Source organism: Chlorocebus sabaeus, chromosome 10 (assembly GCF_047675955.1).
Source record: "Chlorocebus sabaeus isolate Y175 chromosome 10, mChlSab1.0.hap1, whole genome shotgun sequence".
NCBI lineage: Eukaryota > Metazoa > Chordata > Mammalia > Primates > Cercopithecidae > Chlorocebus > Chlorocebus sabaeus.
Window position 1 is genome coordinate 112,436,870 of NC_132913.1, and position 26,745 is coordinate 112,463,614.

Genomic DNA, 26,745 nt, shown 5'->3' on the forward strand with positions numbered 1-26,745 from the left:
TAATTAGGACTTTAGCATGAAAGTTAAAGTTACTCAAATTTAAAATTTTCAATTACTTGTCTTTCACAATTTAAGAAAAGGTGGACGCAATGTCAGATTCTCATTGATGTTCTTCACCTATTCCTTCATTATCTACATTTTACATTCCTTTTTCTTCTTGCAAAGGGAAGAATTTGATATACAGTCCAACTGACTATTGTTAGAAGAAAGCTAAACTACAATCACATGTTTTCACAATTTGGTCTAATTTTTTTTTCAAAAGAATCATTTCTTACATATTATATTTTCAAAATACCTATTTAAAACTTTATGTTTGAAAGGAGAACTAAAATACAGGATGCGGAGGGTGTTAGCACAGGTGAGACGTCTTATGTGAGTTTTCCTTGGTGAAATTTAGATGACTGTATTTAAGTGGATGTAATAAAAATCTGTCATAGAATTTAAAGTGAATTCGAATATGTCATAGAATTTAAAGTGAATTAGAACAACTATAAATAATGAACTGCTGTAATAATAAAGGATACTTGATGATTGGTTAAAATTTAATGTGTTGTTCATTTTCTAAATGCAAATGGTTCTTTAATACAGCTTGATCTTAAAATAACAAACCTCTTTGAAAGAGATACCACCTGACTCATCAGTAAGTCCTTACTGAGGGCTTAACGAGGCACAGGAACCATGGGACTAGGAATAAAATCGTGATTTTTCTATAGCTTTAAGTCTTGGCCTTTAAGTATGTGTTCTTTCTTTCTTCTTCTTCTTTGTCTTCTTTTTTTTTTTTTTTAATAGAGACACGGTCTTGCCCCGTCACCCAGTCCGGAGTTCAATGGCGTCATTACGGCTCACTGCAGCCTCAAACTCCTGGGCTCAACCCATCTGCTTACCTTGGCCTTCCAAAATGCTGAGACCACAGGTATAAGACACCATGCCTGGCCTGGCCTTTGAATATTTCTAAGAAAAGGTGATGACTGGTGTTGAATATTATCAAATTAATGTTAAATTTCATCTTTTGGTAACATGCCCTCAAAAAATGCAGCTCTCCTTTCCTTTCTTTTTCTTTCTCTTCTCCCTTTGGCCACGGAACCTCAAAAGGGGAGAACAGCCCGGTTATAAGAACCCATACTTCAAGGATATAAGACATTCTTTTGAGAGAATGATTCACAATGGCTCTGGGTAGAGACATAGGACAATGTGTTGCCCACTAAACTACCAAGTTATTTCTAGTGTGGATGTCCGCAGCAAACATGCTTCTCTTTGATGGTTTATGTCAATACCACTATATCAAATAAAAAAGAAATTCTTTTGGTAGAAGTCAAGAGCTCTCATTAATCAACTTTTCCATTGTTTGCAAAAATATCACCAATGAATAGTGTTGATTTTAGAAAATAATTACATTGTGTATCTCATGAGGCACATTTTTCCAAAAACATAATCATTCAGCCTTTTTGGTGTATTGAATAAACAGCTTATTCAATGGGAAATGCTTTAACTTCATAGTGTGTGCAAAGTTCAAGGAGGTTTGGTGATAATCCTAAAAGTGCCCAGATTTCGTGTTGTGTCAGAGAGGGAGCAGAGCCTGGCATGTAGGAAAAGTACATGTTTTCTGATTGAATGCCTAACAGTAGGCATTCTTGGGCACCCTTTCAAGGTCAATGTTCCTACACAAGATGGTTTTTTTCTGCCTTTATCTCTGAGCATGATTCTGTATATAGTCTATGATCCAGTCCTTCTTGGATGGATTCTTGTCTTCTTTATCCCTCTATTGAAACCTCATGGTACTTTCTTTGTGCTTTTCTTGTGGAAATTATCTTATTTCCCTTTAGATTGTATTCACTTAATACAGGTCAAATGCCTTATTGCTGTGATATCTTCTTAAATACACAGATAGTAGCTTAATTACCTTTCTATAATTTAGAGAGCTTAGTGTCAGAACTTGAATACAGCAGGTGCTCTATAAAAGAAATTAACTGGCTTCCCTAAAACTTGCATATAGCATAAAATACTGGTTAAGCCTAAAATACTCTTTCTTGATAATTTATTTGAAAATTGTTAGAAAAAAAGGTAACTCAAATTTCACCCATTTATGTAGGAAGAGTCAGAAGGCATTATATAAAACTCTGTATTTTTCTTCTCACAGTATTATTTTTAGGGAAATAAATTTCAATTCAACCATGTCCCTTATATACAAAAATGTACTTTTCAAAGAGCCACATTTAAGTGCTGGGAGAAATGCTACTTTGGGAAATTGGAATGTATTATTAATCACATTGCTGTGGCTTCCAGTGAATGTAATTGCTTACTATCTATAGCAGAATTGAACTAATTGATTAACATTCTCCTATAAACATGCAAGTGGGCACAACAGACTCTCTGACGCCTTCAGATATTTGGCAAACATTACAGAGTGTGCAGCCTATACACCATCCACTCTTAGCCCTACATTCCCTCCAATTTGATTTGAAAGACTTTTCTGAAGGGCCTGCATATTCTTGATACTTAAAAATTACATTGGCAACTAGGAAAGCACAGTTGGATGGTGTCCCTCCCCCACTGTGGCCCTTGTTTGTCGCCTTATTCTCCCTATAGAGAGATAAACTTATTTGAAAATAATGGCTTCTTTGCATTAGCATGATACATCACAGGCTGTTTTGAATATACAAAATAACCATCACCAAATGCTTCACGGCCTGTTAAGATTGATGTAAGACTGACTTTCTTATTTTATTCATGTGTAAATTCCAGAATGTAATTTTCTCAGGTCAACAAAAGGGAGATGTTTGCTTTATTGCTATTTTCTAGAAATCTCAAGTCTTTATTTCCTCCTTCTGGAAGTCAATAAGACTACAATCGCCAATATGCGAATTATAAAACTTGATCACACAGCCTTTAAATTTGAGTTGTTATCACACAGCATCCCTGAGAAAGAGGAGAATAACTCTCATTTTAAGACGTAGAAAAATACTAAGTATGAGAAAGAGTATAATGGGCTACATATTAAGTTTCTTTGGACCTAGGCCTCAACACTTGCTGGCTTTATGGCCAATTACATTTTATTGAGGCTGTGAACAAATATGGATAAACCTTTCATACCAGCGAGCTCATGGGAATAAAGTTAAGTAGCTCATCCAGAAGCAGGTACTCAGGTGAAAAAAAAAAAGAAAAGAGGCTCACATTTCATGGTATCAAGGATGAAGGAGGCAGGAATTACACACGTTTGCAAACCCCTTCAGTCTAAAATATTGTAGGTGCTAAAACAAGAGTGCATGAAACGACACTGTCCATTGTTCATGGAATATCAGGACCAAATGGATAAAGTTCGCCCTATCCTCTAGTTTTTTCTGTGTGTTTTTTTTTGTGTTTTTTTTTGAGACGGAGTCTCGCTCTGTACCCCAGGCTGGAGCGCAGTGGTGCAATCTCACGATCTCGGCTCACTGCAAGCTCCGCCTCCCGGGTTCACGGCATTCTCCTGCCTCAGCCTCCCGAGTAGCTGGGACTACAGGTGCCCGCCACCACGCCCAGCTAATTTTTCTGTATTTTCAATAGAGACGGAGTTTCACCGTGTTAGCCAGGATGGTCTGTGGTATCTCTTGACCTGGTGATCTGCCCGCCTGGGCCTCCCAAAGTGCTGGGATTACCGGCGTCAGCCACCGCGCCCGGCCGGCCTATCCTCTAGTCTCACCTGGTGTGAAAAAGTTTGCCCTCAGATGTCTTAATGTTCTCCATAACAAGTAAAATTTCAGGTTTTTATCCAATGGCTTGGTTTTGGGTAGGTCAACCCAAGTATTATTTTATAATCAGGTCTCTGAAGTTGCCACTTGGTGACTATGACAGAAGAATGTTATAATAGTACAATAGGCCTCCTCACCAAATCACACCAGGAAATTAAGCCCCAAACTGGCTCTGTGTTGTGTGTACTACATCATGATCATGTTTAGTTTTCTAATTAGAAAGACCTTCTCTTAATGAGTCAGATGTTAAGTGTCATGGAAGTCCATATTGTAAAAAAAAAAAAAACCACATATATGTGGTTGTTAGTAATGGTTATCTGTAGGGGTCTGAGAGGAGTGTAGCAATACAGGGAAGAAGTTTTAAAAAAATGACCTCAAATGTTTTCACTTTTTATTTTATACTGGTATGCAGTATTTATATTTTTCGCATAGTATATACTTCTTTTACAATGTAAAAATATATAAAAAGAAAAAATGGAGAGGCTTTATTCTGTCTTGATTTTTTATACTTCTGCAACTGCAGTTTTCTAATACCTACTCATTATGTATTTTGGGAAAACATCTAAATGGAAATCACAAGCTGAATTTTGAACTGAGTCCTCTAAATCTAAACTTTTGAACATAGAGTAAGATAACCATTCGGAGAACAAAACAATGTTAAATTTAAGCCATGATTATGACTGTAAAAGGGAGCACTTGCTGGGAAATCAAATATGTGTGAAACAAACATGGCAAGGAGAGAGCTAAGAGAAAATGGTATGTTCAGTATTTTTGCTGACCGAAATAATTCCCATGTGGTATTTTAAAAAGAGCGCCAGAAAATGACCTTCAGGAACTAAGAATAGTTTAAACTTTTGATTCATAAAACCACAGGGAATATGAATCAAGGAAGATAGTCCCAGGCAGGGCAGGTGCGAGGGCTGAGGAAGCTCAACCCCACACAACAGTTCTCATCTGCAACTTCCCCAGCCCCTCTCCCTAATTTCCCACTTCAATGCCTGGCCTTTGGCACACAGCTGCTTTTAATCCATTTGGTATTGAGTATTTGGGATTTGGAATTCTCTGTAAAATGGTGATAATTTGATATTTACTGTAGAAAGTGAGCGATCAAATGAGATAGCTGCCAAAATTTATGAATTCTAAATCAATAATTTCAAATCCTTACTGTTTTTACCTTCTCAAGGTTCTAAAATAACAGATTCAGTCCTAACTGACTAAGATAGTAGATTACTTTTACCATACATACAGGGTCCATTTAAAACTCTGGTTACCAGGATAACGGATGTAATATCATCAACGAGTCTTTATCCAGCTACATGCTACATGGTATGTGTACATGCAAACATTTATAGTGCATATATGGATATGAACAGGGCTGAATGTTTAAAGGCAACACAAAGTGTGAACGTCTCTTTAACTGACTGTAAAACAAACTGAGCCACAGACAGACACACACTTAGAACTACCCCCTACACTTCAACCAAACAGAGGCAGAAGATTGGGAAGGTGAACTCAATGTAGGGCTTGCCAAATCCAGGCAATAAGGAGGGCTGCAGAGAGGCACAGTGTTTTCTGCAGAACCCCAGGACAAAGCTGTTCAGCTGTGATTTTTTTCTACTTTTCGGCGGTCTCAGTTTGAAATTAGGCTCCTGGCTTTTGCCAAGGAAGGTTAAAAATGTGCACTCGTGTGAAGCAGCAGCAGTCCTCTCAAATGGGGGTACCAGATTTCTTCTGTTACTTTTTAATTCACTCAGCAATGATATCACTCCACATTCCTAAAGTTTCTCCTTTCAACCTCCACCTTTAAGAAAGTCATTTAACGTCTTGGTGATTTTTAACGACCTTAACCACATCTGTAGCAAATATCTTCTAAGAACAGATCTGAAAAGCTTCTGTAGGTGAACTTGGGCGATTCCAAAGGTCCTTACTGTTTTGTGATGAACAATATATGGTTCATAATTTTTTCATTATAGTTGTGCAAAAAGAAGAGGTATTTGTGATGAGACTTTTTATTCCCCACTTCTTTGCAAATGAGACCTCCAGGGCTATTCACTGGTTCATTTGCCTGGAGGTTAAAACAAAAGCCTCCCATGCCCATTATGCCAGCCCCTGAAGATGTGATACTACCCCAGTTGCATTAATTACAGATTTGCCATGCTTCACTCAATTTTCAGAGCTAAAAGAAAGAAACAGATATGTGTAATCTTTAACTTGAAACCCATCAGCATTCTTTTCAACAGCATGGGCAAAAGTGAGACAAAATATCATAGCCACTATGAAAGAACCGACATCTTTAAGGAAATAAAAACCAGGGTGGAGGAATGACACAGACTGAAGTGTCAGGTTGTTTTAGAGTGATAGAAAAGCAGGCTGGTTTTAAAGCAAACCTTTAAACAGTCCCCTTTAACAACCATAGGCCACTTTAGTTTCACGCTTCATTTCTTTCCCCGCTCAGGGAGCCTCTTCCTTGCCTGCATCTCTCCTTGTCCTCGATCCCTTTCTCTGCCTTTTGGCTCACTCATTTCCCCCGGTGACTTTCATTTGGGGAATATCATTGGGTTCACTAGCTTTTCCACCGAGTCCTCTTTTGAGCAACTCTGTTCACCTGATAAGTGTTCTATTTAATATTCTAGTTTCCTTACTAGTGGAGAACTGAAGAGTAGTCACTGAAGAGTATCAAACTGAAGAGAACCGAAGAGTATCAAAATATCTCCCCAGAATTAATCCAATATAATAAACAGTATGTTTCTACTTGTAGAAGTAAGTACTTAAATTTCTATGATGCAGGTGGGCAGCAAGTATTTTCCTCATTTTACAGATTAAAAACAGGTACAGTGCCTCAGTGATCCAGGCACTGTGGTCAGCGTTTTTACTCAGTTTTCATTTAGATCATCAACAGCTTCGTGAGGAATCCCAATCATGCTGCAAATAAGGACACGGAGGCTCAGGGAACTCAGGGAATTATCCCAAAGTCCTACAGTTCTCAAATGGCACAACAAGCCTGATATCAATACCCAGATTTTGTCATTATGTGATTCTGTTTCTGTTCTAGCACGGCATTTCCGGATTCAGAGTTCTGCAAGATGACAGAGATAGACGTCTGTTCCGAAAATAGAATTCTATAAACCCTTCAATCTGAAGAGATTACAACAAAGCGATTTTCCCTTTGTTTCTCTTTGTTGTCTCTGCCGTGGGACCCATGAGCCCCCACAGTTGCATTCTGTATCTCCACAGCATCTGTTCTGCTCATTGCTTTACTCTACAGATTAACTTGAATTCATTATCTCTGTATTTAATCCTTAAAGAAAAGTCAAAAAAACTAGTTTAGAGCAAGAATCCCTAGGACGGAATTGGCTTTCATCTACCAATGGATTTATTCCTCTAAGATAACCAGAAACTGGATAGAATTTGCTATGCTATTGACATTACTTTGTATTTTGTAGCTAGCATCTATGTAGTTTCACTTAAAATTGTGCACATACCTTGGAACTATAGCTCATTATTTCTGGATTAAGAGGAGGAAATACCATGTAGTTAAAAAGAATGTGGGTCTCATCGTTTTGAGACCTGAACAAATACCCTTGTTCTGCCAGCAACTTTGTAGAAGCCACAGATAAGTCAATTGACCTGTTTGGCCCTGGATTTCATCTTCCAATGAGGCAGCTGGATTGTATAACATCAAATTTCTAGCATTTTATTATTCTATATAATCTATATTAAAAACCCTGACTTTTAAAGAGAAGTACCATTTGAGCAGAATAATGCCACTATATTATTGGATATTAAACAGAAAAATGCCACTGCAAGAGATCCCAGATCTGAGTCAAAAGAGACAGGGAGGGCAGGAAGGGGGCATGGTCAGGTTGCAAGAGGAGAGGGGAGGCAGGTGGAGCGAAAGAAGTGGGCATGGCCAGATTACAAGTGAAGAGAGGAGAGGAGGTGGGTGGGATGGGAGGAATGGGCGAGGTTGTACTGTAGCAGGGCGTGCAGTGAAAGAGGTGGGTGTGGCTGGGCTTTCAGGGAAGGTGGCAGGTACACATTTGCCTAGGGCCACACCAGATGGGTGACTTTGGACAAATGCAGTAACAACTACACCTACAGCTGCCACTAGCCATAAGTGGCTATGAAGCCCTTGAAATGTGGTTAGTGTGACAAAGGAACTAAATCTTTAATTTTATTTAATTTTGATTTACTTTAAGAATCGAATATTTTATCCAGTAATTGGAAAACAATTAACTAGTTTTGGAGAAACTTTGGAATATGAGTTTACTCTTTCAACTATAAATTTTATGAAATCTGAATACTGAACAAATGTTTGTGATTAAACATTTAGCATCCAAATTGAAATGTGTTGTATGTATATAAATGTACACTACATTTTGAAGATTTGGTGTGAAAAAAGACTATCGAGTATTGTAATAATTTTTATATTGATTGCATGCCAACATAATAATAGTTTGGATACATAGGTTTAAAGAAAATATACTATTAAAATTAATTTAATATGCTTTTTTTCTTTTTCAAATATGGTCCCTAGAAAATTTAAAATTACATATGTGGCTTACATTAGATTCCAATTGGTCAGAGCTACTCTGTGTGCTTTAATTTTGTCCTTAACTATACTGGAATAAAAATCACAATATCCTTCAGAGTGACTGTGGCAAAAGAAAAGAATACCAAGCAAAGTTGTAGCAAAGTGACCATCAGAATTGGAAGTGATCAACAAAGAACTATTATTTTTGGACATTATTTCCATGTTTACTTCCTCCAACTATTTATAAAGCAGAATTTTAAGATAATCTGTGGGTTACTCAGTTAGTTCTCATAAAGTGTATGAAAGCAAAGAAGGTTTTTGATTACCCAGTGACCAATACTAAGGATGCAGATAATCTACCAAGTGAATCCATATTCTTTCCACCTATTGTATTCCTACTTTCTACCTTTATGACCCATAAGATATGGCTTGCATTCATTCATTCATTCATCAAACCTTTGATTGAGTACCTATTGGTAGAAGAATCAAGATTCTGTAATTTTGCATTCTTAAGTTTCTTAATGATTACAAATCTGTAATAAAAAAATCTACTCATATTAAAAACATTGAGATAACTTTAAAATTACACATGAGATACAATCTATTCTCCATCTCTAAATTAATAAGTTCAGTTGTACCTACTGAACTTAAAATGCATTCTCTCTCACCTGATTTTTGACTTTTCTTTATGATTGTGGTGGTTTTAAATTCTAAACATTCAAGATTTTGTTCCTTATAATTTTTAAATTTGGCTTAATTTGAGAACAACAAAATTGAAATTAAATGGTTAATTTCAGTTGTATTAAAGGATGCAACATTCCTTTAATAAATGACGAAAGGAAAACAAGAAGAAACTAAAAGTTAAATTTTGGAAAACTGGCAATTAGTGGTAACACAAAAGAGAACTCAAATCAACTTATGTTCTTTGAATAATCTATTTGTGTGAATAATCTATTCAGTATTACTGTACTCCCATAAATAAGCTAATTTTGAGTTTCCATTTCCACATATTTTATGAAGCACAGATTAAGTTTCTGCTTAACAGTTCGATTCTTTTTTTCTATAACAATCCTTTAACGTAAATTAAGTTTGTAAACTTTTCTTTGTTTCAATAAGACAATACATGCAATAATAATAGCGAAAACTTAGTGAGTTCTTACCAAGTGCCAGGCACTCTTACAGGTCCTTTACGTGAATCCACTCAATGAATCCTTAAAACAACCCTGATAGATAGTATGGTAGGCAGAACAATGTCCCTTTAACAATGTGCATGTCCTAATCCCCAGAACCTGTGCCTATGTCATTTACATTGCAAAGTGTAATCCAGGCTGTAGATTGGAATCAGCTAATTTAGAGATGGGCGAGGAGCCTGGATCATCCAGGTGGGGCCAATGTAATCACAGGCGTCCTTAGGAGTGAACGAGGAAGGTGGGAGAGTCAGAGGTCAGAGTCGGAGAGTTGCTGGAAGACACTATGCTCCTGGCTTTGAAGATGAACGAGGACCACAAACCAAGGAATGTGCGCAGCCTCTAGAACTTGGAAAAGGCAAGGAAACAGATTATCCCCTAGCGCCCCCAGAAAGGAATGCAGCTCTGCCAATTTTAGCCCAGTGAGATCCGTTTCAGATTTCTGATCGCCAGAAATGTAATACATGTGTTTTAACTGTAAGATAATATGTGTGTTGTTTAAAACTAAGTTCGTGGTCATTTATTACAGCAGAAATAGGAAACTAAGGCAGATAGGTACCCTTACGACTCATTTTACAGACAGGGAAGCCAAGCTATACGGAATTTAAATAACTGACCCAGAGATCACACTGCCAGTAAGTGCTTTTGTAAGTCACTCAGACCCACACACCCTGGTTCCTCACCCATGGCAATGCAATGTAAATCAGGGCTGGCATGTGGCATTTTCTCACGTGGTTTCTGGGTACAGAGTGTTTTTCTCTTTCTTCTTAGCATCTATTTATCCTCCAGGTCTCAGCTCCATTGCCACTGCCTCAGGGGAGGCCTTCCCTGACTGCTTTGAGGAGGTGCGATGTTCAAACGATACAGTTTTAAGGTAAGGTAGAATGCAACTCTCAAGGAAGTACTTATCATGATTACAATTTTCCATTTGTTTGAGCTTTGCTCTGCCACCAAACTGTAAGTGCAGGGCAGCGGCAGTCTATTGTCATCTGTGCCTACCAAATGCAAGATGCAATTGTCTCAGTTGTTTACTGAATTTCTGATGTTTAGACAATCTAACCATGACAAACTCACTGCATGCAAATTGAATGTATTGGGCATGGTCTTAAAAACTAAAATATGTTCCAGCAGAATGAAATAGATTTGGAAAAATGAATTTCAAAAACCCTAAGGTTTAGCCCCATCAGAATAAATCAGCTCCATGAAAATAAAATCTGAGAATAAAACAGCTATCCACAAGAAACTTATTGAAGGCTGACAAAAATACTGTGTTTATATCTGGTTTGCCAAAAGACACATTATATCCTCAATTGTATTACTCGGTTTTCACAAAGTTTTACTATATCGAAGCCTGGTGTTTAGAGAAAATCCTAAAAACCACTCTTCTAGAAGGCAAAGAAACAAAACCTAAAACAAGCATACCAGTTTTTTTTTCTATATTTGATTATGTTTTAAAAATTAACAAACGTTTTATTAGCAGTAATTTGTTGGAGTCTATACTTTTTCTAGCCATAAAACTATGTGTTTTTACTTGGTAATATGATGTTTTTCATCTTCACACTATGATTTCCCCCAAAACACTTACATCCACTAAAGGTATAATGTTCTATATTTACACACACATATATATATAAAATACGTATATATAAGTATATATATGTGTGTATGATATGTATTTATCTAGAGCTCTATCTACATATAGTTGAATTTGCTTTGTTTTTGATATAAGTTTCTATATATCACCTCCCCCGACCACCATATCCATATCCGATTTTCGGCTTTTCTTTATCACTGTGTTGGTTTTGGATTTTAAGTTGTTTTGTTTTTTCTTTTTAGACTTTGTGTATTTTTTCTTTGCTTCTAATCATTTCTAAATTTGGTACAATTTGGAGAATTAAAAAGATGCAAGATTATCTGAACAAGATGATACAGGATGTAATCTGAGTTTAGTAAGCCTTTGCCTCGAAGATTTATGTTGCTAATTACTAAGGCTCTCATTACATTCAATTAATTCTTTTACCCAGAGAGAAGCCATTCAATTCATTTGTCCATGTTCTGTGGCTTTGGGATTCAACTCAAAATTAGTTCACAAGGGAAAATAACTAGCAAAGATACTCTGTGCCTTAAAGCTCCATGTTATACCCATCTATGGTAGACCGTTTAAACTCATACTTCATGACACAGGCTTTCTTTCCCAGGGGAATCTGATAATATTAGTATATTCAAGGTTCAACCTCACTGAAATGAAATAGGAACATTAGCTCAGGATTTAGAAGGTCTGGAAATTGTTTCTTCTTCATACATACACTCAAAAAGATGAAACTAGGCAAAACATGTTAACATTCTTTGATAATAAAACTTTATTAGGTTAGGATATTAAGAAGAGAGTCAACTTATTTCCTTTGGAGTAGTTTCCATAGTTTCCATATTATGTCCCTCTCTGGTCCTGATTGTACTCATAGGACACAAATTAAACAAACGTATGTTCCAAATATACAGAATTACTTTTTCATAAATAATTCATTTCCTTCATTTAACTTGCTTCCTTATACCAGCTTCTCAAAGTACTTGAGCAGGAAAGAAGAATTATTGTCTCCTACAAGTGGGGGACCCAAATGTGGAGATTTTTTGAAGGTCAAAAAGCAAATCAAGTAGAAGCTTGATAACACCCTCACTGGCCTCTCTTGTTCACTATAGCACCTTTTTTGGGGTGTGGAACAAATACAGTGAAATGGTAATGTAAATCACCTCCCTGCATTACTGAGTGAGTGACCCATTGGATAAAATGAATTCTCACCAGCACAGTGGCCACTGTGGATTTCTCATAAGCTATGTGAGCCTGCTGACCTGCAAGACTCCATCGCTTTATAATGTGAATTAGTTTACAATGTGATTCTACAAAAGACACCGGAATAGAAAACCAAACACCACATGTTCTTGCTCATAAGTGGGAGTTGAACAATGAGAACACATGGACACAGGGAAGGGAACATCACACACTGGGGCCTGTTGAGGGGTGGGGGGAAAGGGGAGGGAGAGTATTAGGACAAATACCTAATGCATGCACAGCTTAAAACCTAGATGACGGGTTGATAGGTGCAGTAAACCACCATGGCACATGTATACCTATGTAACAAATCTGCATGTTCTGCACATGTATCCCAGAACTTAAAATAATAACAACAATAATAATAATGTCAATATTCTGGTGCTTTCAATAGACAGGACAGATAATAGTCCCCATTTAGCCAACTAGGAGAAATGAGTCAGCATGTCTAGGTCATCTGGGCTTTTATTAACATTAAGTGACAGACTTGAGACTCTGACTTGAAATCCAGAGTTTATTATTCAATCATAGCAGTTCTCAGACCCTCAGGTGAACAACAGGTACCCAGGGAAAAAGCCAAGTTCCTTTGTATCTTGTCAGGGGCAACAGAAAATACACTGTAGAGGCCAAAGTTTAAAAAAAAAAAAAAAAAAAAAAAAAAAAAAGGTTCCTTTGTGGTTGAGGCCACATCATTCACCAGACAGGGGTCAGTAAGCATTTTCTGTAACCGGTCAGAATACTTTAGGCTTGGTGGGCCATATATGGTGTCTGTATCTTTTTCCCCATGCCACCAACCCTTCCTCCTTCTTTTGTTTTTGGTTTTGTTTTGTAACAATTTAAAATTGTGAAAATCATTCTTAGCTCAAGCGCTATATGGCTGCAGGCAGATTTCGACCCACAAACTGTATAGTTAATCAGAGTGCTGGATCTAGCAAATTCTAGAGCACCAACAGAGGACTTGTCAGGGAGGTCTTGGAGCAGTAACTGCAATTCTCTTACTCGGAAATGTCTGCCATATAAGTGCACACATCCTTGATTCACAGAAGAGATTTCACCTTCCCAACTCACTGCAAATTTAGGCTATTTATTGTTAATTTCCTGCCTTAGACCAAAATTCAAGACAAAGCCATATTTGGCTTGGTGTATATGCTAGATCTTTGGCAGTCCTAAATTTAAATTTCATGGTTTCTACTATTTCAGAGAAACCCCAGAATGTTCATGGATTTTAAAGTTTTTTTCACTTTTGAGTTGAGACCTGTGAATCTGGTGTGTGGGTATTGGTCATATAACCAAAGTGAGACTAGTAGCCTGACCAACGCTTGCTTTTCTCTCTCCTCTTGTGCCACCTCTAAACTCCACAGTGTGAACAGAAAAACATTCTCTTTTGGGGGAGTGGGGAAGAAAAAGACTGAACATGAAGCTAACTTCTGGGGTTGGTGATGAGTAAATGACATAAGAAATAACAGATATTAGCCAGAAAATAGTAAATCTACATAAATTGAATTAGTTTCTGAGACCTTTAACAAAATATGCTCTAAAGGAAGTAAAAAAAAAAAAATCATGAAAGTTTCTGTTAATTCTCCCGCCAAAAAAAATTGTTTGAGTGAGAGATAAAAGTAGAGCTTTAAAGGAATTTCTTCATTTTTCCTCCGTTAAACTTGACTGCATCGTAATAGGCCATTGTAATGGTCTCAGATGTCAGGATTCATGTGTTTCTTTTAAATAAGAATCTACATTAGTTAATTTTGATGTTTAGCAATTTCTCTCCACTTCGGACTATATAAGCTAGACTACAATTATGCCAGCCCTAATCTTATCTCTGCACATAGATTCGGAACCTAGACCACAGGAATGAAACTCTTTGATACAACTTTCCACTGTGAAGTTTTGAATGCCAAAGGCTTGTGAAGGGTGTCAGTATTCAAAGTCTTGTATTTATCTTGGCAACTTTCTTCATCCTTAACTTACTCTTGGACATTTCAATTAAGAGTTAAGTGGGCATCTTGATCAACTGAACTTTGCATATTAGTGCCAGCTGCTTAAAAATATCAAATAATCAGCAGATACTTATTTAGCTTTGAGTCTGTAAACGGCTTTGGGCTGGGTACTAACGGAGCAAGAAGGAAGCTCAGAGGCTAGGCGGGGTGGCTCACGCCTGTAATACCAGCACTTTGGGAGGCTGAGGCGAGTGGATCACGAGGTCAAGAGTTCAAGACCAGCCTGGCTAACGTGGTGAAACCTCATCTCTATTAAAAATACAAAAAATTAGCAGGTGTGGTGGCATGTGCCTGTATTCCAAACTACTTGGGAGGCTAAGGCAGAAGAATCGCTTGAACCCGGGAAGCGGAAGTTGCAGTGAGCTGAGATTGCACCACTGCACTCCAGCCTGGGTGACAGAGCAAGACTCCATCTTGGAAAAAAAAAAAAAAAAGTACGCTTACTTTCTGCCTTTGAGGGTCAAGGTCAAAGCAAGGAGACCATTAATTAGGAAGTGATTGCTCTGGTAGATGAAATTTCCTGTCTACCAGTGAGATAAGAAAAGTGTGATCAGCAAGTAAATAAACAATTATACATTCAATTAAATAGGCTGAGATGTGTTAGAAGGCAATGCATGATTAACTTTCAAATGGATTTATACACTATAAATATTATAGGAGATTAGAAGAGACAAAGATCCCATTTATCAATCATTTATTGATGTTTACACTGGGCTAGGCTTTACTCATCTTTATATAGTTCCTTGAAACTCCAGACATATACGCAACTTCCTACTTGACATCTCCGTATATAGACCTAACAGGTATTTCAAACTCAGCATCCTTAGGGTGAGCTTAGATTCTCTCTCCAAACCTTCCACTCCTGTGTTCTGCTGTCTCTGAATGGCAGCTTGGTTCTTCTGGACATTCAGGCCATAACAAGCACAGTCAACTCTGACACCTTTTCCTTTTCCACACTTTATATTCAACTCTATTCGTTCTACTTTTGAAATCTATCCAGAATCTGACTACTTTTCACAGCCTCAGCAACTACCATCCAGGTCTTTGGCTGGGATCATTGCAACCGCTTCCTAATTAATGGTCTCCCTGCTTTGACCCTTGACCCTCAATGGCCAGAGATCCTGTTACTTCATTGCTTCAGGGTCTCCCAGTTAGTGGGGTTATAGTTAACATAACACTTACTATTCACCACTGTTTTAAGCAATTTGCACCTATTAACATACTGAATTCTTACAATAACCTTACATTGGTGGGTACTGTTACTTTTTACATTTTATCAATGAAGACACAAAGACACAAGGAGGACAAGTCATTCATCAAGATCACACAGCTAGTGAGTGGCAGAGATACCACTCAAACCCTGACATTCTGGCTGCATGGCCCAGGCTCTTAACCTCTGTGCCTGCCTCTTCCAGTGGCTTTCTTTCTCACTTGGAAAAAGCCTAGGCCTTCCTGACAGCTGTGTGTCTGACATGATCTGACTGCATTGCCTCCCTGACCTTGCCTTCTACGACTCTCTTCTTGGCTCATCTGGACACGCTGGCCTCCTTGCTGTTCTTCTAACAACCCAGGCTTCTTCTCACATTAGGGCCTTTTGCCTTGGCGGGTCCTTCTGCATTAGGCATTTCCCTGCTGAAAGTGGCATGGATCATTCCTTTGCCTCCTTAGGGTCTTTCCTCAAATGTCACTTTTCAGTTAGGATGTCCCTGATCACATCCCTATCGAACATCTTACCATTACATACAGGCACTGTTCTAAGCACTTAACACTTACTTTATGAAACCCATACAACTGCTCTAATTTGACAAAATTGCTATCCTCATTTCACAGTGGAGGAAAAGAGACACAGAGATGTTAAACAGCATGCCCAAGGTCACACAGCTGGTAAGTAAGTCAGGATTCCAACCTAGGCGCTCTGGCTCCAGAGTCTGTGATCTTACAAAAAAAAAAAAAATCAATATATAAAACTTGGTGACTAATGGGCAGTGGGAAAGTGAGTAAAAAAGAAAAATCAAAGTTTGTTCAGAAGCTTAGAGCCAGAGCGAGAAGACGATTAGCCAATATAAGAACATCACACTGAAGGAGGAGAAGGGGTGGACAGTTTAGATTATCATCTTCCAGAGCCATGTTTCTCAGAGTGTCATCCAAAGTACTCCTTCGTCAGAATCAACTGGGAGTGCTTGCTACAAGAGCAGGTTCCTGAGCTCCACTCCACATCTGCTCATACAGAGTTTTTGGGGGTCAAGAGCTCAAGGATTTGCGTGAATGAAAACTCCTAGGTGATTTTGAAATACACTAAAATTTTCAAATCACCATCTTGGAAAACAGAAAATATTTTCATTGGCTAAAGTTTGTAGACTAAACATCACAATTGTAGTATAGCATTTCCATAACAACAAGACTGGCAAAATGTTTCTATCACCTTCAAACTTTGCAACTTAGGGTAGGGACTTTGGATGGGTTTGTTCATTGGCGGATTCCAAGTGCCTGAACCAGTGCTTGGACCATCGTGGGCTGGCAATAAATGATTAGTGAGGGGGTGAATTTTGGAGTGGCCCGGAAGAAGTTTTCAAGATGCACGATTACTTTGTATGAGCACGTTTTACTCAGAGTAGTCCCAGATTTCCATCAGACTTCTTATATAAATTCAGTTTATCTGTTGTATCATTATTTCCTTCGAAGTGTGAACGGACTGGAAAATACACTGGCTTTTGGAATCGTTGCTTTAAGTGTGATTCGGGGAGCTGGCATTTAGCAGCTGTGTGATGTTAAGATATTCAACCTTTCTGAGCCTTTAGTTTCCTCATTAGTATATACTTCATCACCTTATTTGATGTCAATAAAGGTATTATATGAATCAAAAGGATCTTTGGGAAAATATTATGACTAGCGAATAGCTTTTTAAAATTTCTCAGTTATTTTGAGGTGTTTTTTTTTTTTGTGCAAATTTCTAGCTGCAAAATTTTATAGACTAACAAAATCAGAAAAATAAGACTTACTGGTATAGCATGAGCACTGCAAATAGTTATAGAATGTGTTAATGTTATTAACAAGAGTTAAACTTGGAAAACAAAGATTTCTTTGACAATTGAACTATTTCAAATCCTTTAAAATTTAATTTGTGAAAACTTATGGGAATAACAAACATGAAACTATTCCTATTTAGTGTTTCCTTTCAGAAATAATCACAGCCCCCTAGTTCAAGAACAATATTGCTTTTTGAAAATAAAATATTGATTTGTTGAAGAAGTAGGCAAATAATGTTATAGTTTAGTATTCTGTCACTCTGAGGCATAGCCCAAGCCAAATGACTTTCATTTAAGAACTTTTAGAGTAACAGGTATTTTTCATTCATTATTTACTACATCCTTGATATCTCAACATTGAAATATAAGAGAAAAAAGTCGATTATGCTGAAGCCACCTAGACTTCAATGTCTCCTCAATTTTGGAGACTTTACCATACCACCTATTCTAATTTCAGTGACTAAGCAGATCTCTTTTTAAACTTAAAGAACTCTATCCTCAGATTTATTCTTGCTGATCAAACAGATGCACAAAAAAGGAACAACATTTTTTACTACAATTAAAGCACAGACAAAAATGTAATTTGACAAGCGGCAAGAAACAGCTTTCTAATGAAAACACTATGCATTCTACAAAATTCTTAATTCTTTATTCTAATATTGTGCCTAAGTTAAGCATTCTGGAAAGGCATTTCCTTTGCAGAATCAGAAAGAAAAGCCCCAAATATCCTGAAGTTAAAGATCCAACTATCAGCATCTATACAACCTCAGTGGTTACATGTGATTTAAAAAAATGCCCATTTTGGGCTCTTCTTTCAAATTTTATAGTTAAAAAATAAAATCCACTCACTTCAACCAAACTCCACATTTTTCTCTTATTTTCTGCACAAAAGTTAAATAACAACATGCAAAACATGAGGCAGAAGAGAATTTCTAGTAGACCGAGAAGCTGCACAGTTTCATGACATACAACAAGAAGAAAATACGCTCTTTGGATGATAGAAATAGTTCTGAAAGATTTTCCCCAAACAGTACTTCAGAGTAGTAAACTCTAGGTCACACATGTCTTTATCTAATGCTGAACACCAAAACCCCTAAATTGTAACCTCTCTATAATAACAGTTCAATCCACTGAGGCTGCTTTACCACGGATACCATACCATTATGATGAGGGTTCTGGGTCTATTCATTTCATCGTCACTTTCCAGAGGCAAAATTTCGTGGGATGGTTCCTCTTGGCGTCGTCTACAAATGTGTGGACAGCTCCTCTGGACCACAGAACGAAAAGCTTGAAGCAGAACAATGCTGGCAGTGCAGCCCATCGCTGCATCCTGGAGCCTACAAAATAACTTCTATGTTGATGCTATGTTTGCAAAACAGTGGCTCCTTGTCCCTGAAAACAGCCTACACTGCAGCTGCAGCCGGCTCACTCTCCAATCACTTCCTTGAGCTCTGATCATCTGATCATGGCCAAATAGCTTGGATGCAGAGATGGGAAAGATTTGATCCACGGAAACTGAACACACTCAGGAATATTAGAGCACTGCGCTCAGAGAGTATTTCTGAATTCACGTCGAGAGCATGTTTCCTGTTCATTACAATGAGGCTCTTCGATTCTCCTTTCAGAGGTCTGAATAAATATATCTTTCCCACTCAGACACACAAATAAATTACTTTTTCAGATCACACAACTGAAAACCTGACTTTACACTGACAGTTTTTCTAGAGGCAAATGAGCATCATGTCAAGAGTGAAAATGATTGTTTTTTATAAACATAAACACTTCCTGAAGGAAATTTCGCTGGATATCTCACTGATTGAGGTTTTACTTTTCATGGCTCAAAGTTCCAGAAATGAAATTGGCTTATCTGAAACATAGAGTTCACTAGATCAACATGATTTAACAAAAGTATGCACGCATTAACCAGCCCCGAGTGAGAGACACCAGTGTTCCCCTGTGATTTCCTTTCAATAGTATGGTTGTTCTGTTCCCACACATGCAGTTCTGCAGCCTAATACATTTTTATATTTACATAGGCGGCTTGCAGGGCTGAAAATATCTGTATTACTGAGGTCACTCAGCAAGCTCCGCCAAGCTGACCTCTTAGAAAAAGCAGCTGTAAAGCATTTTAACATCCTATCAATAAGAATTCAAGGCTCTGGGAAGGACTTTAAGGTCTTTGGTAGTTAAGAGTCTAGTATTCCCTGAGTCCTGCGAGACTAGTCACTTAGGAAAGAACCAAAGAGAGATGCTTAGAAATCACGTGTCCTTTCTGGAATGGCCTCAACATCTAATGGTATAGTGAAAGAGAATAGGGCAACAGGGGCTGCTTGCACTAAAAATATCTCATGGAAAATGGATTTTGCTTACAAATGAGGAAAGTATGAAATCCCCAATAGAATTCAATGTCGGGATCTTTCTGCCAAGCTAATTCTTCCAGTGTAACTCTTGGAGATTCAAAGAAAAAAAATGTTTTCTGTGGTTTCTGGGCTCCTTGGCGTGAAGGGTGCTGCAGGAAGTTTGAGGAAGGATTGTTTTGCTGTAACGTTTGGCTGCCCCAGCCTCAGTAAGGTTGTTGCTTTCGCGGAAGCATCTAGCGTGATGCTCAAATACGCATTAATTGCTCAGCAATCTGTCACAACACAGCATCGTTTTAATTGGTATGTTCGCCCCAGAGAAGTAAAACATGCTTCTTTTTCTTTTAAGAAGTTACTGGCTGCCAGTAGTTTTTCATCTCCCTCTGTTTTGAGCAAATATATTTTAGTGCTGCTGGAAAAAGAAGAAAAAAATGCTAATGATGCTGGCAAGTCCCCTACTCCCTCCGGACCTTTGTCAGACTGCCCGGGTGCTAATCTAAACCATTTTTCCTCTAAACAACTAGGGCATTTACTGAAGAGAGGCTACGATTTAGCCTGTCTGGCTTGTGTGTATTGAATATCTATATCTAATGGTGTCCACTAGAGACAAAGTGCAGAGTGGGCTTCTATGTTTGTGAAAGTGTCTTTTCAAATAGGACGGTTCCTCTGGGCTCTCTGTATGGCAGTGCCCACCCCCACCCACTTGCTCCCATCCCCCAGGACGTCTCTCTCTCCAATCGTTTCCGTAGGTTCTCATCATCTGCTCATGGCTGTGTAGCTCGCAGGCAGCAAGCGGCTAGCTGGAAACGCTTAAATAGTCCACCAGCCCCAGTCAGAAACTGGAGAGAAAAGACAGATCCCTCCGCTCTCCACCATGGGCTTGGCAGGCAAGATGGACTTCACATCCTAAACTCCTCTCTAACCATCTCTCTCTAAATCTGGCTGACCTCCGGGGTGGCTTTTGGAATCAGATGTTTTGGCAGATGCCACAGTCTTTAGGGAGACAAATGAGATGCTTTCTAGCTATTACAGTCCCGCCTTCATCGATCCCCTCTGCCTCTGAGGAATTCACCCTTATTACTGACCGGCTGCTGACAGACTCTCAATATTCTCTCTCTCTTGCTCTGTCTCCTCTCTCTGTTAGCCTCTGTTATCAAGCTAAAGGAACATCCAAGGACTGGTTACTTTGGAATTCAATACACACAAGCATTATCCAGTGGACAAGAAATAGAAAGATGAAATGCAGGAAAGAAAAGTTGAGGCCGGGTGTGATGGCTCAAGCCTGTAATCCCAGCACTTTGGGAGGCCGAGACGGGCGGATCACGAGGTCAGGAGATCGAGACCATCCTGGCTAACACGGTGAAACCCCGTCTCTACTAAAAACAAAACAAAACAAAACAAAACAAAACAAAACAAAAAAAAACTAGCCGGGCGAGGTGGCGGGCGCCTGTAGTCCCAGCTACTTGGGAGGCTGAGGCAGGAGAATGGCGTGAACCCGGCAGGCGGAGCTCGCAGTGAGCTGAGATCGCACCACTGCACTCCAGTCTGGGTGACAGAGCGAGACTCCGTATCAAAAAAAAAAAGAAGAGTTGAGTATGTTCTCCAACATTTTCTCATGAAAGATTCCAAACATGCAGCAAAGTTGCAAGAAAGGGGTTGGGTTCTGAGCTCTATGTTTTACATAGTAAATTGAGCTGGAGATTGGGTTGGGTTGGGGGAGACACAGAAATCTACCCAGAGCCATGTCCATGTTTCTGTCATATTTAGCAGGCATGTTGACACACAGGACCCTTTTTTTTTTTTTTTTTTGAGATAGAATCTCACTCTGTCGCCCAGGCTGGAGTGCAGTGGTAGGATCTCGGCTCACTGCAACCTCTGCTTCCCAGGTTCAAGTGATTCTCGTGCCTCAGCCTCCTGAGTGGTGAAGACTACAGGCGTGCACCACCACACCTGGCTAATTTTTGATACACAGGAAATATTTTAAGATTAGGTATAAACTCTTCAGCAGGTGTCTGCTATTTTTATTTGAACTATTAATACGATGAATCATTAATTTGGCCTCCAAACATCAAATGTGCATGGTCTGACTAATAAATGACCTTTGGAGATTCTTCTTCACTCTCTCGTCTGCCTTCTTTCCCTAGTGGGGTCTTATTTCATGATTCAATAAGATATTTATTAAACCTGAAATGCTAGAAACAAGATATTTTTAAGTAATTGTCTTGGATTAGGAAATAATGTCACTAACAATTCGTAAGGCTAAATTTTCCAAAGAAGTGTTGGAAGCTAAATTTCATCCTGGGTCATTAATTATATATTATTATATGTTATTATATATATATATAAATTTATTCAGCACTTATGAAATCTTAAATTGGTGTAAATATTCTTGTTTCAAAGCAGAGATAGCCGTGTTGTGTAGATTATAGTAGCCTTAATGCACATAGGAAATGGAAGGAAGGACAGAGAGAGATGTTTTTAACATCTTATTGACCAGGGAGAAAGACATATAGGAAGAAAAAGTAAGGCATTTCTAGAGAATAAAAGGAGGCTAAGGAGAAAAAAGGAAAAAAAGAAAAAAAACGAATGAAGGGGCAAACAAAAACCAGCAAAATCGTACTGAATCCTAGGAGGGTTCTGAACTCTGCCTCGGGGGTCCACCTACCCAGCTGCAGACTGCCCATCCTTCTTCGACAAATCTTGACTAATGAATTTAGTTTTCAGAGCACTTTTCTAAAATCTTTTGGCCTAAGAATCATTTGGCTGTACATGTAGATATCTCCACCACTGGGATAATATGTCCAAAGACATTTTTACAATAGGCAAGGAAATACATATTTAATTTAAATAAATAATATCCATTGAAAGTGTTGGACCTTCCCAGCTTTGTTAAATTATGTAAGAGCCGTGTGTCTAAATCTATAATCTATTGCAAAATACCTGCCTCTATTCTGACTGTGTCAAATTGGACTGTGCTCTGGCATGATGGAGATGAAGCCTATATTCTTCTCCTCCCCAAAAGACCTGGTGCATCTGAGTCTTCTGACACATAATGCTAACCTTGGATGGGGAGAGGTTTTCTGCTATCCTCTATAAGGCATCAAATACACAGAAACCTACTGCTGATAACACATGCTTGTCTTGTAAAAACAAAGACGAGCTCAGATAAAATATTTGAGAAATAAAAAATTGAGAAATGAAGCCTGACAAAATCAGCTTCAAGGGCTTTTTGGATATCCCTGATGCTATACAGCTTGGTTTCATTGCTTCACACGCTGCGAGTTTCTGGTGGGTCTATTTCAAGACCCTCATAAGGTCATGATCAGAACTTATTTATAAAGATAAATTTATGGAAAGGCTAAGAGTTTAAGGGTAGAATTATGTCCCCCCAAAATTCATATGTTAGAACACTAAGCCCCAGTGTGACTCTGTTTTGAGATAGAGCTTCTAAGAAAGTAATAAGGTTTCATGAGGTCATAAGGGTGGGGCCTTCATCCTCTAGAACTAATGTCCTTATAAGACGAGGAAGAAACACCAGATCTCTCTCTCTCTCTCTCTCTCTCTCTCTCTCTTCATGTGTGTTCAAGGGAAAGGCCATATGAAGCCACAGTGAGAAGGTGCTGTTTGCAAGATAGGAAGAGAGTCTTCACCAGGAAACAACCCTAAGGGCACTTTGATCTTCAACTTCCAGCCTCTAGAGCTGTGAGAAGATGAGTTTCTGTTGTTTAAACCACCTAGTCTGTGGTGTTTTGCTACAGCAGCCCTAGTACCCTAGCAGACCAATACAAGGACCTTGCCTGGGAAAACCATATTCTAACAGTGAAACCTCAAGGGAATCATCACCTCCTCAGAGAAAGGTTCTTATTTCCCCCAGGTTGAATTAACCCCCGCCTTCCTCCCTGCTTCCAAAACACAAATGTTCAGGAGTCACTTTTGAAGTATCTTTTTGCTGCACCTGCCTGCCCTCTGGCCAGCAGAACATGGTTTCCACATTTGGAGTCTGGAGGCCCTGACTTCTAGCTCAACATGGTGTGCGGAGTACATTTTTTTAGCTACCTCTTTCCCCAAATCCAAGTGAAATGATAACAAAGCAGTATAAAGGCAACATATTGATTACAACAAAATGAGAAAAGGTGGGAAACTTTTTTAGCAAATGAGAATTTTTGAGCATCTCTGAAGGATAAAAAGTGAATTTGATCACATTGATTAATAACTAAAAATGAAGTATTTAGGAACAATTTACAGGCACAGAAAGAGGATACAGCAGATGGCAGCCATTGCTCACAACAGAGCCCAAAAGGGGCTCCAAGCTCTAGAAAGTGAGGCTGGCTGTGAGAAAGTAACTCGATAACTGCCCTTGGAACCTGTTCTCAGCACAGACAAAACACTAGAGCACCTGTCACCAAATATCCCAAGAAGTGCAAATACTTCCAGAATACCTAGCATAGGTGTCAGCACCTCAGTAGAACCCCTCACTATTTTGACTTTGGCCAGTGGGGATGGGGTGTGTATCTAGTAGGCCTGCCAGACTGGCTTATATATCCTGAAATGAAGACTGCAGTTGGTGCACCAGTCAACGTAACAGCTTGTCCACAGGTCAGTCTGACCAAGTGAAGGAGAGGATTCAAATGTTCCTCCTCTCCCCGATCCCAGGGTCAGAAGGCAGAGTACTCTAGCTCCCCAAACTAAGGAGATCTCTCTTAGTTTGGGTTAATTTATGGTGAGACTGACGGCACCTACAGTCAATATGGACTAAGCATCCTGATTCAAGTCTAATTTGTTGCTTGTCCAAATGACAGCCTGGTGGAAGAGGTGGCCAGCAGAGCACAGTAGAAAAGCTCACAGTGAGCTTCAGAGTCAGCCTGACTCATATGAGTCACCTAACCTCTCTAAGCCTCAATAGCATCTGCTCTAAAATGGAGATCATCCTTTACACTTTCAGGATATTGGTGGGAAAAGAGTAACTGCAAAGACCAACATCGAGCCTGGCCCATAATTACTCAGTGAACAAGCGTGATGCTGCCTCTGCTAGGGTGATAACAGAGGCTTTGTCTCCTCCCTCTCAGCTTCCAGGATCAGCTTAAAGGTGATACTGCCCTGGAAAAGCCTCCCCTAACAGGCCTTGCTTCACAGCCCTGAACCTCAGTCCTTATCACTGTACCCTGTGGGTTTCCTTTCTAACACACCAGCTATAATTACATCCTGATTGATTTAATTTTTAAATTATGTCTTCCCTCTCTGTAAGACATAGGATTGTGCTTACCTTGTTTGCTATATATCCAGCACCCACCTTGGAGTACATGCTCAATGAATAATAATCATGATGATGATATCTCTAAGAAAACAAGCCCTTATGGCACTCACCATGTGCCAGGCACAGTGCTAATGAATATTTATACATCAGGATACATTTACACCTCCCTCTATGAGGCAGTGCTGTGATCATCCTGTTTTACTGTTGAGGAAACTGAGGCACAGAGAAATTAAGTGATTCCCTCAGAGAATCACAGCTGGTAAGTGGCAGAACCAGAATTAGAACTGGCATGTGGCAGGGGGTAGTGAGGCAACCCTGGAAAATTCCCTTTGAGAGCTGGTCTGTCCCTCACAGCAAAGTCTGACTTTTTCTTGGATGACAGTTTCAGAAACCAGCTAACAATTGAGCAGATTGTTTTAAGGTGATGATTTAAATTACATTTTGATGGGAATTGAAACCACTCTTAAATGTAATGAATTTGATAAATGAATTTTTTTAAGGTGCCTTGTTTACTGTGTGAAGTGTTCACTGGCAGCAGTGACTTAACTGCCTAAATTGGCTGTCAAAGCATATATTTAGAATACAGAAATATAATGGGCTCCCTTTATCATTCCTTGCTTCCCCCTACGTGACACAAAATGTTGGTTAACACCAAAATGCCCCCAGAAAAGAGGCTACTTTGGGTCCAATTAGAAAGAGGAAAATGAGCCATCATCCCAGAACACTCTGCAAGCGTGGACTTGGTTTCTGGAAGACCTGCCACTCACTCTTGAATCCACTGGAGGCTGTCCCTGGAGAGTTGGATGACAGCTCAAACATGTCACTGCTGCAGATGGAACCAGCCACTTTCCTTCCTGGGCTAGTGTGAGGATCTAGGGGTGACCATCAAGTTGGTGGGAGCTCAACTGCCTCGCAATCTTTGTTTCATCTTCCTTCTCTACCACAAGTATTCTCTGTGGAGTCATGCGATAGGAAGAAACATGGGGACTAAGGCAGAGGTAGGAAACCTCCATCTGCTGATTTGAGCTATAGCACTGCCTTTCCATGACAGCTCAGAAATGATTAGTGGAATGAATGAATCAGTAGATAATAAAAATCACACCATCATTGTCATCATTATCATCATCATCATCATCATCATCATCATCATCATCAAGCTCTTAATCATGTTAAATTTTCCAGAGGTTCAGCAATTGTTCCTAAACAAAAGTGACCCAGAGGAGGAGAACCCCTTAGATTGAAAGTGGTAGGGAATTTTGCCCCGAGTCAGTAAAACCAGGTCATGGGATTTGGTCATTTTCCAGGGCAAGATTAGTGAGAATCTTTTTCCGTGTCTGTTTCCAGATGGGTAAGCCCCTCCACCAGGTCTGAACTCAATTAAATGGCTAGGAGGGAGTTAATCAGTGCCTTCTTAGCTGAAAAGTGGAAAACACAACCCGATGAAGTAATTCTTCCTAGGTCCCAGTTACCCTTTCTCAACTTGCATCTCTGCCCCTCCTACTGCTACCTCTAATCAGGGACTTGGGACTTGAGTTTATTATGATAGTAACCCGTGACCTCTTTTGATCCCCCTGCAACTGTGATTTGTAGAGACCTTTTCTTTCGCTTTCTCTCTTTTCATTTTCACTTAATTATAGTGGTCTCCTCTTTGCAGGCATCTTTCCCGTGTGCTGACATTTATTGAGTTGTACAATTAATCACTTTGGAAAAAAGCACACTGTTCTTTTGCTTTAAAAATCAGATGCTGCTGCCAAGCTTTCCTTTATCTTCATTTTTCTACCTTTGGCATTGGTGCAGCTGAAAAGCAGTTTATTCTTTTGTGGGTACATTTAGAT

The 26,745-nt window shown here is 39.0% G+C and overlaps 1 protein-coding gene across 7 annotated transcripts in view; it reads right to left on the minus strand.

The window, feature by feature from the left end:
* The window catches only part of DOCK10 (dedicator of cytokinesis 10), a 275,677-nt gene that overhangs the window by 197,086 nt on the left and 51,846 nt on the right, over positions 1 to 26,745 (minus strand). The window contains exon 1 of one of the 7 annotated variants that reach the window (XM_073020110.1): positions 18,459 to 20,308. The exons of 5 other annotated variants lie outside the window; for them this stretch is intronic. In XM_073020110.1, coding sequence (XP_072876211.1) covers positions 18,459 to 18,620 — 162 coding nt within the window. In that variant the 5' untranslated portion in view covers positions 18,621 to 20,308. Of the gene's footprint in view, positions 1 to 18,458; positions 20,309 to 26,745 lie in introns of those variants that run through there. One more of the 7 variants, XM_073020111.1, reaches the window with a different exon arrangement.